The sequence below is a fragment of the Rhizophagus irregularis genome, chromosome 10, assembly GCF_026210795.1.
Source record: "Rhizophagus irregularis chromosome 10, complete sequence".
Taxonomy (NCBI): Eukaryota; Fungi; Glomeromycota; class Glomeromycetes; order Glomerales; family Glomeraceae; genus Rhizophagus; species Rhizophagus irregularis.
This window is the reverse complement of record NC_089438.1, coordinates 2050111-2065186: the sequence shown is the minus strand read 5'-3', so window position 1 is coordinate 2065186 and position 15076 is coordinate 2050111. Positions and strand designations below refer to the sequence as shown.

General features: G+C 27.6%; 7 protein-coding genes across 7 annotated transcripts; 2 read left to right on the top strand and 5 right to left on the bottom strand.

Annotated features, from left to right (window-relative positions):
* Positions 1-1553: 1553 nt before the first annotated feature.
* Positions 1554-2782, top strand: OCT59_001972 (uncharacterized protein). Its single transcript, XM_025308330.2, has 4 exons — positions 1554-1583; positions 1665-2095; positions 2161-2279; positions 2367-2782. The coding sequence occupies exons 1-4, from the start codon at positions 1559-1561 to the stop codon at positions 2575-2577; spliced, it is 786 nt and encodes a 261-aa protein (XP_025181428.1). The 5' UTR covers positions 1554-1558; the 3' UTR covers positions 2578-2782.
* Positions 2327-3565, bottom strand: OCT59_001971 (uncharacterized protein). The gene is made up of 5 exons (XM_025309194.2): positions 3470-3565; positions 3261-3389; positions 3145-3190; positions 2797-3070; positions 2327-2679 (listed from the first exon to the last, which is right to left on the bottom strand). The coding sequence occupies exons 1-5, from the start codon at positions 3496-3498 to the stop codon at positions 2579-2581; spliced, it is 579 nt and encodes a 192-aa protein (XP_025181429.2). The 5' UTR covers positions 3499-3565; the 3' UTR covers positions 2327-2578.
* A 1939-nt stretch (positions 3566-5504) lies between these two features.
* Positions 5505-6623, bottom strand: OCT59_001970 (uncharacterized protein). The gene is made up of 2 exons (XM_025310539.2): positions 6076-6623; positions 5505-5979 (listed from the first exon to the last, which is right to left on the bottom strand). Exons 1-2 carry the CDS (start codon positions 6583-6585, stop codon positions 5824-5826), a joined length of 666 nt encoding a protein of 221 aa, XP_025181430.1. The 5' UTR covers positions 6586-6623; the 3' UTR covers positions 5505-5823.
* Positions 6624-6929: 306 nt separating this feature from the next.
* OCT59_001969 (uncharacterized protein) lies at positions 6930-8246 on the bottom strand (the record flags this gene model as incomplete). Its single annotated transcript, XM_025310540.1, has 3 exons — positions 6930-7412; positions 7485-7996; positions 8138-8246. 3 exons carry the CDS (start codon positions 8244-8246, stop codon positions 6930-6932), a joined length of 1104 nt encoding a protein of 367 aa, XP_025181431.1.
* Positions 8247-9169: 923 nt separating this feature from the next.
* Positions 9170-10689, bottom strand: OCT59_001968 (uncharacterized protein; the record flags this gene model as incomplete). The annotated part of the gene is made up of 8 exons (XM_066144179.1): positions 9170-9277; positions 9357-9572; positions 9672-9727; positions 9808-9907; positions 9991-10095; positions 10167-10343; positions 10435-10536; positions 10672-10689. 8 exons carry the CDS (start codon positions 10687-10689, stop codon positions 9170-9172), a joined length of 882 nt encoding a protein of 293 aa, XP_065995366.1.
* Positions 10690-11202: 513 nt separating this feature from the next.
* Positions 11203-12505, top strand: OCT59_001967 (uncharacterized protein; the record flags this gene model as incomplete). The annotated part of the gene is made up of 4 exons (XM_066144178.1): positions 11203-11364; positions 11528-11905; positions 11990-12160; positions 12252-12505. 4 exons carry the CDS (start codon positions 11203-11205, stop codon positions 12372-12374), a joined length of 834 nt encoding a protein of 277 aa, XP_065995365.1. The 3' UTR covers positions 12375-12505.
* An 84-nt stretch (positions 12506-12589) lies between these two features.
* Positions 12590-14512, bottom strand: OCT59_001966 (uncharacterized protein; the record flags this gene model as incomplete). Its single annotated transcript, XM_025316059.2, has 4 exons — positions 12590-12660; positions 12738-12779; positions 12872-13913; positions 13997-14512. 4 exons carry the CDS (start codon positions 14510-14512, stop codon positions 12590-12592), a joined length of 1671 nt encoding a protein of 556 aa, XP_025181434.1.
* Between the last annotated feature and the right edge of the window lie 564 nt (positions 14513-15076).

Genomic DNA, 15076 nt, shown 5'->3' with positions numbered 1-15076 from the left:
CATTTTATTATATATAAAAATCTGTACCCGAACTTTTCTTCATTATAGCAAGTTATTCACTATATAAAAATTCGCTATAGAGAGGGTAACTGTTTCTACTTGAATTTTCACCTTCTGAGATACTCAAACCTCATGGTATAAAATAATGAAATTATGTTCATTAAATAACTTACTTCTAATATCAGTTTTATAAGGTTATACAATTGATATTTCATATTCAACAACATTTTTTGTTAAAATATGGTTTTAAGACTAAAAGAATAAAATTTAAAAATAATAATAAAGACAAAAAAATAAAGAAATTATAAAAACTAACGTTAAGTTTTGACATACTATTATTAGCATTTTTCATCAGCTCTTTTCTTTTTATTATTAGATTTTTTATTTAATTCTCCTGCACTTTTAATTCTCTTATTGGATGGTCGTCTTATTCCACGAACTATTACTGTTGGTATAATATTCATAGTGTTGGATTGTGCTTTATTCAGTTTTTCAACTTCGGAAATAAATATTTCATTGAAAGATTGTTAAATGATGACTTCTGTATTATATTATTAATATCAGTATAAAAAATTCTGCATTATCATGTTTAAATTGCTTTAATAATTTTTACAAATGCCAGTATAAAATCTTTTTCTTCCCCGGACCAGAGCCTTTCAATTGATATAAAGTTGTAAATATCATTGTACGCCCATATAACATCACCAAACTCTTCTTTAAAGTCGCACGCATACCTAGAACATTTATCATTATAAGGAATACTCCCGCTCATTTGACATGAAATATCGATGCCATTCATCAACCATTTGATAATTATGAGCAAGATTCCGGCATGCTATATAATATATCCTAAACCATTAGTGTAGCACGAGCATAAAAAGGACAGTCACAACGTTGAGATTTTTTGATTTTGTCTTTTGCTATTTTAGAAGACATATTTTTTTGACTCGGGATAACCAGCTCGAACTTCATTTGTGATATTTTCTTCGACACCTTAGTTTTCGGTAGTATTTGAATATTTGAATTTTCCAAGTCTGATAATCTGATAACAACAAACCAAGATGATAAATTGTATCACATACAGTATATACAGTGGTGAGCAAATTTTTTTGGAAAGTTGCACGTGTCTTTAATCAACGCCAATAACTCACGAGTATAAAATTACTTTCTGTTATCATTTTTTTTGACATGCCATTTCTTCTAGGAGCAACCACTGCACGTGATTAAAGTCATGTAGCTTTTACGAATAGTTTAGATATCTTTTCCAAATTAGGTTACAGGTCTAGGTTGGACCTCCACGGTCTAAGATAATTGACCCGAAACTTCCCGGTCTAAGTTAAGTTATCTCTTTCGCGAAAGGTTTTTTCGTTAATAATTAACCAATCAGAAATATTTCCGTACGTATTAATTCTGATGACCCGATGACCAAGTTATGAGTACGAGGATTTTCTACTCGATCAAAATGATTTTTCATGTTACACGAATTTAAATCTTAATCATGATAATCCAAAATTTGACAATCAGTATTTCTTTTCGTTTTTTTTTTTTTTTTTAAACAATGTCTAATTTAAAGATTCTTGTTGGTAAGTTCATTAATAATTTAATAATTTAATTTCAATAAAAGAAATGATCTTCATTCTATTAAACTTTAATCTATTTATTAGGTTGTAAAAGAGTAATAGATTTTGCAGTAAAAGTTCGAGTTAATTCAGCGAAAAAGGCTGTAGAGACAGCGAATATAAAACATTCTCTAAATCCATTTGATGAAATCGCGGTAGAAGAAGCATTAAGATTGAGAGAAAAGTTAGGCAATAATGTAATAAAAGAAGTTATTGCTTTAACTTGTGGTCCACCAAAAGCTCAAGAGCAGCTTAGAACAGCTTTAGCTATGGGAGCGGATAGAGCTATACATGTTGAAGTGGGTAAAGATGATAATGACGTAGCAAATATTTTACAGCCGTTGGCTGTTGCTAAATTATTTAAAGCTATAGTTGAAAAAGAACAACCAAGTTTAGTTATTTTTGGTAAACAAGCTATTGATGATGACGCTAGTCAAACTGGTCAAATGTTAGCTGGTCTCCTGAATTGGCCTCAGGTACTTTTTACAAAGCGGGTTTTAAATTTAAAAAGACAATCAAATTAAAAATTATTTATTTTTAGGCAACCTTTGCGTCAAAAGTTGAGTTAAATGGCGACAAACTTACAGTAACACGTGAAGTTGATGGTGGTCTGGAAACCATTAGTAGCAAATTACCAGCTGTTGTGACTACCGATTTAAGGCAATTATTTTACATTTTTCTTCGATTTTTTATAATTTATATTTTTTAATTAAAACAGTGAATTAAAATTTTTTTTTTAAATTAAAGATTGAATGAACCTAGATTTGCCACCCTCCCTAATATTATGAAAGCAAAGAAAAAACCTTTAGTCAAATTTACACCTGATCAATTAAGTGTTGATATTACTCCAAGATTAGAAACTATTTCTGTAGTAGAACCACCAGCTAGGCAAGGTGGATCTAAAGTAGGAACTGTAGATGAATTAATTTCTAAATTGAAAGAGGCCGGAGCTCTTTAAATCACCAATCTTCCGGATTATGATATTCATTCTTTGGTAAATTAGTTATGGGATCATTGACTTCGGGTTCAAGAATTGTAGTATTATTATTATACAATTGATCTGTTTACAAAAGAAAAAATAAGAAAATTTAGAAAATTGAATAGAACCTTTTTTGTTATAATAAAAAATTTAATTTTATATATTTAGTGAGGAGAATGTTGAAAAAATTTTTGATACCTTGAAATGTGTTATCTAGTCCTTGAGTACCATATATATCATTCATATAATTTTCATCTTCGGTATATCCTTCAGGTATGCTCTCCTCATCTTGTGGTGCTGGTTGTTTTGGCTTATTATCACTATAGTCAGTCCATCTAAAACCACATTCAGCATTAGCACAGGCATAATATAATACCATTTTGGTATCTGAACGACCTGAACGACGTGATTGTTGTTCAAAAAATACTGCTTCTATATAACCACATTCTGGACATTCTTTTTCCGTGCGTGGCTTTAAAAAAATAATAATTTTTTTAATAAATCAATAAATTTTATAAAAGAGTAATTTGTTTAATAAATCTTTACCAGTGTGGGATCGCAAGCTATGTCTCGAATAATTGTAGTGACTTCACTTAAACGAACCAAAAATATAATAATTAGATCAATGTTTAAAAAGGAAGGGAAAAATTTTTTTTTTTTACCTAGACGCATTCATAAGCTCATTTCTATAAACACATTTGTTATCGGTTTCTTCTTGGTGAATACAATTACGGCAAGCATAAAATAATTTATGAGCTTCTTTGTCTTCTCTTGGGTATAACAAATTACTACTGTTAACAATAATAAAAAAGGGGGTTGAAATATATAAAGTAATCCAATTTATTTAATATATTCATTAACATATATTTACCATAGCTTACAGAATTTAAAGGTGGCCATTTTTTTTCTGATTAAAAAAAAAAGTAAAAATGAAATGATCAAAAAGAAGGTAAATTTATTAATGAATGCACCTTATGAACTGTACGATTGGCTCAATTATGCATAAATGTTTTAGGATTTACCGGATTTTCCGGTAAATTTAGCGTGCTTTACCGGCTTTTTTGGAGATGTACAAATACAGTGTGATTTGTCAGAAATTTAATTTCGAATTTTTATCTTTTTTAATTTTAATTTTATTCTTGATATATATTTTGCTGCTTATTTTTGTTCTATACTTTTAATTTTATAGAAAATCTACGTTAAAAACAATATATATTTATTCTTTAATGTACCGCTATTACAAATAAAAAAAAAACACATTTCATTTTAATACATTAATTTTATTTTTATTGTTTTCAAAGTGAAACGACTTTTTCAAATTTATTTATTCAAACTTATTAAATTCATTCTCTATCTGACATATATTCTCTTAAATCAAGTTGAATTTCATCAAATGAAATAATGTGTTCAGTTGTTGAGAATTTGTCCAACTTGACTTAATCGTTTATAATTTGTTAAAAGGTGAGAATAAGAAAAATATTATTGAGCAATAAAAACGTGTACATACTCTTATCAATAGATGGACAATCTGCATCATAGCCTAGTATTTCAAGATATCACAAGAAACCATTGTTAATTTGTAGAAACTTCATGGCATCCTCAGCCCACAGCAACTTGTGTTCTTGCAGCGTCTGATATCGTCTGGATAGGCACACAAGTTTCAATCCTAGACCATGGTACAAAGCATTCAAGAAAGGTATTTGCATCCGCTTCATTCTTTTTTGGACATTTTTCTTAGCCTTTTTAATTCTTCTCATCTGTACCTTCAAACTGCACATTTTCAGGGAGTGTATCTACATAATGAGCATTGACTTGTTTTCCAAAAATCAAATTACGACTCTAAATGTCACACAAAGCTTCTGCATATCGAAAATTTCGAGTAGCCAATTATGGGCTTGTAGCTCTCCCTTGTGTATTCAAATTTTTATCGTAATGTTATACCACTAGACAACTTTGCTAACCTCTTTCAACAGGTTATATTTAGATTGCCTGGATCATGCGTTCTTGCACTCAAATAATCTAAATCAAATTTCTTGGATATGAAAATATGCTTAGTATTCTTTAAAAATCGAGGATTTTCATCAGGTCATCTATCTACCAATAATATCCGGATAGGCCAAATATCTCCATTAACATTTAATACATCATCATATTTGGAATCCGTGGGTGAGATTATTAAGGTCTTGCATGTGTGTAATTGAAGATGTGCCAAGATACCACTGAGTACATACAACTTTATCATCAAATATACTGATGGAATTAATTTATTGTAATGTATGGAAAGTTTTGTCATAACGACACTTTATCAGCAAAAAATGAAGCAAATTGTCTTGCACATTTAACAGATGCAAGACAGTAATGAGCTACTGCCACCCATGCTATATGATGATGTGCTCTTTCAGAAATTGAATTGGCTTGACGAGGCAGCAAGTAGTTATTTAATATTGTTCGCGCCAAATGAATCATGGATTCGATCATGTAAATATGAATGTTTAAAGAGAATTGGAGACGTCCCGGTCTGCCATATTGCACAACTCCCTGATTTTTAATAAGCATTTTTAACTTTTTATCTCTGAAATTTTGCATCATCAAATCATTTAAAAGCCGCAGTACATCTTTGATGATCGATCAGCATATCGCATTTAATGACTATGATTTATTTAAATTTTATGTACTATCTAATAATATTTCTAATATATAAATGAAAAGAAGCAAGTTATATAAAAAAAATGTAAATAATTCAAATAAAATATCCTAAATGCCAATATCACGTGATTACAAGTTAAAACAATACTAAATTTCGAAACGTAACTAAACAATACCAAATAATCATGTTTCGAATATTGGTTTGAGTTTTGGGAGGGTTTTAACTTTTAAATATAAATTTAAGAAAAAGAAACGTTAGATTAAACCAATTAATAATTTATATGGATATCTTTTATTTTAGTAATTCAGAAACTATAACGTAATTATACTCTAACTCGTGTACATAATATTATTTGGTTATAATTTACTAATTACAGTATCTTTCAAAAACGCCAAATTTGAATTGAATGCCTAACAAAATAAATAGATTTTCATTGTCTCCAATGAAAGTGTCGAAAAAAGTTTTTTTGTTAAAAAAAAAGAAACGTGTAAAATTTTTATGAATATTATTGTTTTTACAAGGACGAAACAAAAAATTTTTCACATTTAATATCAAACATTACACACGCGCGAACTTTATTATTCAAGTTTCAAATTTTGAAACTCATTTACGAGAAAATTTCCAGGATTATTATTATTGTTATTGTTATTAAAAATTTGTTTTTTCTGAGCTTCTATACCAGTCATATCATCACCATTATCAACAAAGTTATTATTTATAATTGTAGAATTTGACTATTAAAAAAAGAGAATTAAGAAATTATTGTTTTTTTTTAATTTGAATATATGCTACTTTTTAAAGTAAATAATAATATTAGTTAAAAAACTTACAGAATTTTCTTCCAAATTCATTGTTGAAGCAATATTAACATATTGATTTTGTATAGGCCAAGTTAGATTTATTGTACCTGTAGACATAAATGGTAACATATTTGTATAATTAATGTTATTCATTGTATTGTTTAATTGTAATTCCCTTGAAGTTCCTCCTAAAGTTGAAGATTGAAAATCAAACCCTTCATCTTTGAAATATGTAGGAGTACTTGGAGGTACAATATAAATTGGTGAAGGTGTCCTTTCATTAATAGGATTATAATTTTCTAAAGCAAAAGCATTGCTAAAATGGCTAAGTTGATTAAGTTGTTCATTTATATGATATATTTGTGATAATAATTGAGTTTCTGCTTTTCCATCCCCATTATTATCATTATTTTGAGAGATATTATTTAAAGATAATGTATTATGATTATGTTGATATAATATTTTATTATAAGGTGATGTAGAGGAGACTTGAGGAGAATTACTATTCTCTTGAGTTGTTGTGTATATATTTTCTGCCATTTTTTTTTTTGTTTTCACAAAATGAAAGGAAAAGGTTTAAAAAAGGAAAAAAATAATTTCTCGACTTCATTTTATATTTTTCTGTATAAAAAGATCATACATACTAATAAAAATTGGAATAGATCTTCATTTTAAATAATAATAAGTGACATCAAATTAAATTTTATTATATAATCGCAAACCAACTGAAAAATCTCCGATTATATTGAATATAATATTAAATTCATTCAATTATTTTAATTTAGCATTTCCTTTCTATTCGTCACAATCATACATATATTAAAGTAAACAATAATATATTAAATAAATATATATATATATATATATATTACTATAAAAATTAATTAGTCTTTCTTATAATTTCCTGATTTGAAATCATAAAAGCCTTCCAATTCGTTATCATCATCGGACAATTGCTTGAACACGAATCTTCGTATTTCATCTCTTTCTGCATATGATTGTAATGAAAGTTCCGTATTCGTATCTTGTGATGGATACCGAATTTCTTTTTCCTCTTTACCATTTGTTTTTGGAACTGCATTGAAGAGTTGCGATTGTTGTAATTGATCATGTTTAAAAGTTGATAGATTCTCTTTTGGTGAATTTCTTCCACCATTTTTAGGAAAAGAATAAGAATCTGGGAGAATATCTCCCATGTCATCATCCTCTACATTTGAATTATTATGGAATTTGGTAATAGTATTTGTTTCGAAATTGATACTAGAATTAGGAGTTGAAGTCAATATAGGATACATATTGTGCCAATCTTCAAACTCATTATTATATTTTTCAAAGTTTATATCATCTTGGTTAACAATATCAATCCTCTGAAAAAATAAATAAAATATTAAATTGATTGCTTCGCAATATTTTTACAACTATTAATAAAACAAACTTACTCGATTTCCAATTTTTTTATCAATTTTGTTATTAAACTCATCATTATTCTTCAATACATTTCTTTGAATACGATTTTTATCTGTTGAAATCTTTTCAGATTTTTCAGCGTTAATATTGTTAGTCGGTTTTGATTTCAATGCTCTTTTAGCAATTTCTCTTTGATTTCTTTCACTGTTTCCACCAACACCACCATCACGTTTTTTACTGTTTTCTCTTCCGTTATTATTCACATTTTTATTCTGATTATTCTTCTTTATATCAGAATTCTTTTCGGATTTCTTGATACTAGATTTTCCGAATACTTTATTACTCTGTTTCTGTAATTCTAAAAACTCATCAAATACATCATTTAATTCTCTATATGAATATGGAGATGCTAAAGCTAATTCATTTTCGCTAATGATATGTCCAATAACAAATGATGATATCACACCTTGATTTTGTTTTTCAGTGAAATCGGATGAAGTAACCGTGTTTTTATTAGTGATGGATGTGGCATCATCATTTAGTTCTTTTTTTTTTAAAAAAAAAGAAAAATGGCGTTATTTGTGTATCTTTTATTATTGCGCCATCAAAGGTAAACGATTTCACATGATTTATCAAAGGAACTGATTGTTCTCGGTGGTTTTATTTATGTTAATGAAAGACTTACTTTCATCATTGAGTCGCATTAATTCATTTTGTTTATTTGCTGCCTTATTACTGATTTTAGGATTTCTTTTATAAGTATATTTTGGTAAATAATTTTTGATAGAAGACATTATTAAGGAATGAATTTTTTTTATAAAAAAGAAGAAAAATAAATAAAATGAGTATTAGTATATTTTTTTCTCTTTATATACTTATTTAGAATATTCGCAGTTTAAATTCATTAAATAATCATGCTGATTTGCATTATGCTTGTATTTTAACTATTACTCTAGAAGTATGAAGCAAATTTTCATTCAAGTTTTCTTATAGCATCGAATGCATCAGGAACGATACTGCCTTTTTTGATATAATTAAAAGCAGCAACGTAATTTTTTTTCTTTTTACTCAAAATACTGTACGTGTCGAAATGGCAATCATGATGTCGATCGTATCTGACAGATAATTAGTGTTTGTTACTCAAGCCACGGACATTGACATTGTTGCATAAATATTAGCCATTACTAATTGTTTCGTTGTGTCTAATAATTATCCTCCTTTTTATTCATTTCATATAATATAATATAATAATTACATTTACAGAAAAACATACATCCCTTTGCGTTAAGAATGATAAAAAATATACATATAAAGAAACGAAAGTAGTGTTACATACTGCAAAAGTCAAACACAACAAAAAAAAAGAAAAAAAATATATATATATTTATATTTTTTTTTTTATATCTTTTTTTGTAATACGTGTACATATCGTATTTCTTTTTTAAGTAAGAGATAAACTAATAAAACAAAAGAGAAAAGAAATAAACCAGGAATACAAATTAACATTACTTGTACATAATTAAAAAAAGATAAACACCTGAACACAAACGTGTTGTTATCTTTGATTCCGGATTCTTTGATCAGTCACTCAATTCAATTTTAATAGAACTGAGATCTATTCCTGATTAGCAAAGCATAAATGTACTTAATATAAATCTTTAGGAATACCTACATATTAAATTCATAACATGCGGTTCCTAATGGGTTCTAATAGAAATTAAAACTCAAAGTCCCCATTGCCCTTTTGGAAGAGGTAATCACGGCCATTCACTGACATGATACCGTCCTTCAATTGACACTTCCATTTATTTTTTGTGCGTGTGACCTAAAAACAAAAGAGCAATATTAGTACTGTAACTATTCCAGGAGGAAATTTGAAAGTCTTTTTATTTTTCAATATTTACCTTATCATACAAACACAGAATGATATTTTGTGTTTCTTCGCCTTCGGCATTAGTCTCCTCATCATCTGTATCATCAAGATCAGAATTAATATCATCGTTATCTACAAATGATGGTTCCGACCGAGTGGTAAATTCCGGAAGAGGTGAACTATTCGCACTATTTTCACCACCACCACGAGGAATAAGTTTTTCACTCAAAGGATTTCCAAACTCATCCTTTAGTAAACGAAAATACAACATAGAGAAACGCATACTGATAAAAATCCAGTGATATTATATATCAATAACTTTTAATAAATATTTAGTAATTCATACCTGTTGTCCCATCATTGTATGAAGGTTTTGATGATGTTGGTGGTATATCTTTTGATCTACGAAGGAACGTAATTGTACATGCGAATATTTAACACACAAAATTAATGAATTTAAGGTAACGGTAATGTTTACATACCGTCAGCTTGATTGTTTATTGGAGTGCTGTTCGAGATATCAGATGAAGTGGGAAATGAGGTCGGTGAGGATTGTGCCGTTAATTGAATGTTACCATTTTTCTATTTTAGTGTTACAAATTTATATTTTGACGATTCACTGAGGAGTAATAGGAAAATGAATAAACCATAGAATTCAAACGTACTATATAGGGTTGAGGCCTGCCTTCATTATTATGATTAGTGTGCATATTATTGACCGCAAGACTTGGAAGAGATGCTGCAGCCTGTAAATCACGAGGTTGCTGATACTACATTAAGATAATTATACGTAAAATGATAACAAATAATTCTCAAAAATCAATCAAAATAAGACAATTACCTTTAAATTTGGATCATTTTGTGCTTGAATTTGTTGCAGGGATTGTTGTTGCATATAATGCGCAGAATTACTTGAACCACCATTCATATTTTGATTATTTTGGTTGTGGTCCTCACCAGTTAACCCGTTAGCCTCCCAGGGTGCGACTTTTGCATTTCTAATCTTTTGTTCCCACAACTACGTAGTAATTAGAACTTATTAAATTAGATGATTATTATTCACTATATTTTCCTTAATAATGTATAATAAGAAAATTTATAATACTTACTTTTTCTAGTTCACCCAAAACAGACACGTCGACACCATTCTCATCAAAATCTTTCCTTACATTATCAATAACATCCCTTATGACTCCACTATATACAGTGGCCTATAAAATAAAAAAGTATTTAACGCGAATATTAATAAATAAAATCTTGTAATTAAGTTTACGCGACTTTTACAGGAGCTAAAAAAAGTTGAATCATCTTAACAATTTTAAAGGCAAAATACTGTCAAAACGTACCACAATACTGTTAGACATTATATTTTAATAAGTGGAAATAATCCGTAAAAGAAAGAGCAAAAAAATTTAAAATTTTTAATAATCTACACGCGAGTGGTTAAATCGAGTTTTTTTTGGGAGAAAAATGAGCTTTATATACGAGTGCCCAACTTTCAAAAATCCTTTTATATCAGGAGAGCTATTTATACCCTTTGGTGGGTGGGAGCAAGAGGATGTGAGAAAAGGGACTGCTGAAAAAAGAGGGGTCCCTTTTCAATGAGTAAAAAAAAAATCAGCCGATGTTGTTACACAACATATTTCCTGCATAATTATTAATATATTATTGATGATGACGAAATTCGTATGAAAAGTTATAAATATGGCATAATCCCCCCAACATAGGTTGGTATAGGTTGGTTCGTTAGGTTGTACTGACTGACTATCGCGTTTTTTTTTTATTTAACAAGGAAAAAAAAAATTTTCTTTATTTTTGGTTTAACAACGAAAAAAAAAATCATTTCCTTTAGAATAAATCATTATTTTAATAGGATAATGGGATATGCAAGTTTAGATTCGTCACTTTCATTTCCTGATAATAATCTTCCACCAAATAAAAAATCAATCTTAATAACGGATACACTTTCAGCTTCAGGAAATTTTCTTATTCATCATTTTATAGTTAATCAAATTAAATCAGATAAACATGTAATATTGGTTGGTTTTTCTCAAATATTTAACCATTATTTAACAATTGGGCGTAAATTGGTATATATATAAAAAGGGGAAAGTTTTTTATAATGAAAAAAAAATTTTTTTTTTGTTTACTATAAAAATTATATTATAAAATAGTAATTATAATTATTATAATTAACAATAGGGTGTGAATCTAACTCTCGCTAATCAAAAAGGATTATTATCTTTTATAGATGGATTAACTTCATTATATTCACAAACAGATTTATTTTCAAAATTTAATTCAACAGTAACAGCAACAACAACAACAACAACAACAACAACAACCAACAATCAAACTTCAGTATTAACTTGTGATTCACTTTCGGATTCACCAATTTCAAAAGAATCATTACATAATTTTTATAAAATAATTAAACAAATAATTGAAACTCGTCATTCATCGATTGATGATTCACGTGTTTGTTTGATTTTTGATGATCTTTCAGTATTAATATATTCGGGATTTAGTGTAAGAGATATACTCGAATTTGTTAAAGCGTGCCGTATGATGATTGAGAAGGTATGTGATAATTGAAGAAATTATTATTTTTTTGGAATTATATAATAAATTATTCTTTTTTTTTTTTGAATTATACATTGTTAGTATAATGGATCACTTGTAATGTTAGTTCATGCAGACGAAGATATAACACAATCTTCTCTGGATGATGAATTAGATCAAGAAATTTTTTTAAAGTCATTAATATACCAATCAGAATATTTATTATCAGTTCGAGGATTAGGTTCAGGATTTTCAAAAGATGTATCAGGCGAAGTAAGTGATAATAACCTAAATAGTATCAACGTTAACGCTTTATTTGATTTTGTTCATGTCAAATATTTTTTTCTTTTTAAAAAAAAAACAGATAACGATTGCTCGTGGACCAAGAAATCAAGATAAATGGTTTAGACCTTCGACATTACATTATAAAATATTAGATAATAATGTTCAATTTTTTGTAAAAGGATTTTCGCAGGGTGTACTATGAAAAATATTATTACAAAAAATTTTAATAATTATATATGAATATATATATTAATTAAAAAGATGCCAAACCATCATAAAGAATTAAATAAAAATAAAATATTATAATATAATACATCTGATGTGTTATATACAACTTGAGAATATATATATATATATGAATGTGTAAAATGTTCTTTTTTTTGAGCGGTAGATAAATTAATGTATTGATTATTATATTTAAGCTTTTTTCTTTCCTTTAGAATCTTTGGATAGAGTATAATCTATAGCAGAAATTTCAATTACATCATCTACAAGATCAAAGAAAGGTAAGACATTATGATACTAAAAAAATTTTTTTTTTAGGAAAAAAAAAGAGAAAACATACCTAAACCCATTTCAGAAATTGCAAGACTAGATTGTCCTGTTTCTAATTGAGAATATTTAAGTTAGTATGTTAAGATAAATTAATTTTTCTTAAATCACATTACAAATAATTATATAATTATATAATAAAATTACCTTCACCAAAATCATCAGAAGTACCGGCCATAAAAGAATTATTGGAATTAGAAGAAACTGATAATCTATTAAGAGAAAAATCAAATATTCTACTAGTATAATAAGCTTCAGAATGAATATTTTTATGAAAATCATCTTTTTTAAATTTTTTTCTCATAACATCTCTTAAACCACCAGTATTTATAAATGAAGTATTTTTAATAACATTTTTGGTAATTTTTGATAATTTTGTTTTCGTTGTAGAATGTTCTTGATGTTCAACAACTTTCATTGTTTGTTCACTATATTTTAAATATAATTGATTCATATCTAATATACGAATAATTTCAGCCGCATTTGGTCTTAATGAAGGATCGTCATCCCAACATCTTTCCATTAAATCAAAATAAAATTCGGGAGTTGTAGGCAAAGGGTCAGGGCGTACTCCTTCGCAAATTTCTATAGCCAATTCTAAATTATGAGCTCTATCAAAAAATGGTAAAGAAAGTGTTGATAATTCCCACATTATCATACCAAAATTATATATATCACTTGACTGAGATTTTTTTTCACCTCTTAAAATTTCTGGAGCAATATAAGGTAATACACCATATAATAAAAAATTATTATTATTATAATAATTATTTGATGATGATGATGATGGTGACTTTTTTAATTGTTGTTGAACGGAACTTAAAGTAGTGGGTGGTTTCCAACAACTTACTAAATCTAATAAAATTGATTCTTCTAAAACACTTAGTTGGTTTATATTTATTAATAAATTACCAGGATGCAAATTACCATGAAATAATTTTCCACCTTGTGGAGTTTTTTCATTATGTAATGATTTGATTATTTCCGCTATGGATTTAAGTATATTTATTTTATCATTCCATGTTAATGAATTATTAATATTTGAACATTTTGTAAAAATGAATGTACGTATATCTAAATTAATTGCAAATTGTGTTACTAAAATATATTCTTTTGTTTTTGGATTTTGTGAAATACCATAATATCCGATTAAATTTTCCCGATTTTTACAATGATAATATTTTTTAATCTTTTAAAAAAAAGAAAGAAAAAAAGAATTATTTCATACCATTCACAAAAAAATAAATAAAATTTAAAATTAAAAATTTTTACCTCATTTAAGAAATCTTCAGTAATTTGTTGAGAATCATGTAATGATTTCATAATAACTTTTATATTTCCTATTCTACACCATTGTCTATTGGAAGTATCAAAATTTCTTTTGGGACCTTCTGTCCAGATAGCTTCATATATTGTAGAAAAACCTCCTTTGCTAATTTCTTTTATATCGGTAAATTTTTCATATGGAATCCATTCTAAATATGTTTCATAATCCGGGGATATTTCTTGAGTATAAATGATGAAATTATCCAATGCCGTATTACCCGTAGTCCATTTCTCTTTACCGGGAAAAGCACAATTACGGCACCAATTATACGAAATGTATGGAGAAGAACAATTCACACAAGTACCAAACCGGGCTTTTGTATTTGAAGCTATATCGGAAGTCGAAACATTTGTTGGTATAGTTGTTGTAGGAAGGGAAGTTAAACTTTTAGTATGTATTTCAGAAGTTGGAGAAAGTCTTTCTGAAGAAGAGGAACCAAGGTAAGAAGTAACACAACCCATTAAACGGTAGATTTTATCGTGTAAAAGTAAAAAAAAATGGTGTGTAAAAAAAAGCTTGAGGGAATTAAGTGAGGATAAAAAAAAGGAATGAATGAATGTAAATTAATTTATAGAGTAGTAAATTAAAGGAAAAAATAAAAAGACGCGTCAAACAACTAAATTTGCAAGAAAAAAGAATTCTTTGTTTCGAGGAAAAAAGAGGTTTATTTTTTTTTATCTAAAAAAAAAAACGTTGAAAATTCCGAATGTTAATGGTGATTCGATGATCATTGTTGTTGTAGTTTTTATATTACGCCGCTCATTATTATACAGAGTATTATAAAAATAAAGTAAAAAAAGAACTTCGGGATGAGGGGTTGATAAATGATAATTTCAACTGATTTGAACCAATATAGTATAAGGTGTACATGATGTAACCACCACATTACATTATCAATAAACTTTATTACCATTACTATTTTGGAATCATAATATTTTCAAATGGTTAAATAAAAAAAGAGATTGGTTCTTTCAACATTTTAACATCATTTAACATTTAAGTTAGCAGTTATTAAAGTTTCCGCA

Excerpts from the sequence above, each read along its gene's own strand:
- OCT59_001971 (XM_025309194.2), bottom strand. The coding sequence starts at position 3,498 with ATGGCCACCTTTAAATTCTGTAAGCTATG. Across the intron at positions 3,390-3,469 it reads TTTAAATTCTGTAAGCTATG|TAGTAATTTGTTATACCCAA; the intron begins GTAAATATATGT and ends TATTGTTAACAG. Across the intron at positions 3,071-3,144 it reads TAGCTTGCGATCCCACACTG|CCACGCACGGAAAAAGAATG; the intron begins GTAAAGATTTAT and ends ATTTTTTTAAAG.
- OCT59_001972 (XM_025308330.2), top strand. The coding sequence starts at position 1,559 with ATGTCTAATTTAAAGATTCTTGTTG. Across the intron at positions 2,096-2,160 it reads GTCTCCTGAATTGGCCTCAG|GCAACCTTTGCGTCAAAAGT; the intron begins GTACTTTTTACA and ends ATTTATTTTTAG. Across the intron at positions 2,280-2,366 it reads GTTGTGACTACCGATTTAAG|ATTGAATGAACCTAGATTTG; the intron begins GCAATTATTTTA and ends TTTAAATTAAAG.
- OCT59_001970 (XM_025310539.2), bottom strand. The coding sequence starts at position 6,585 with ATGGCAGAAAATATATACACAACAACTCAAGAGAATAGTAATTCTCCT. Across the intron at positions 5,980-6,075 it reads TGAATTTGGAAGAAAATTCT|TCAAATTCTACAATTATAAA; the intron begins GTAAGTTTTTTA and ends TTTTTTTAATAG.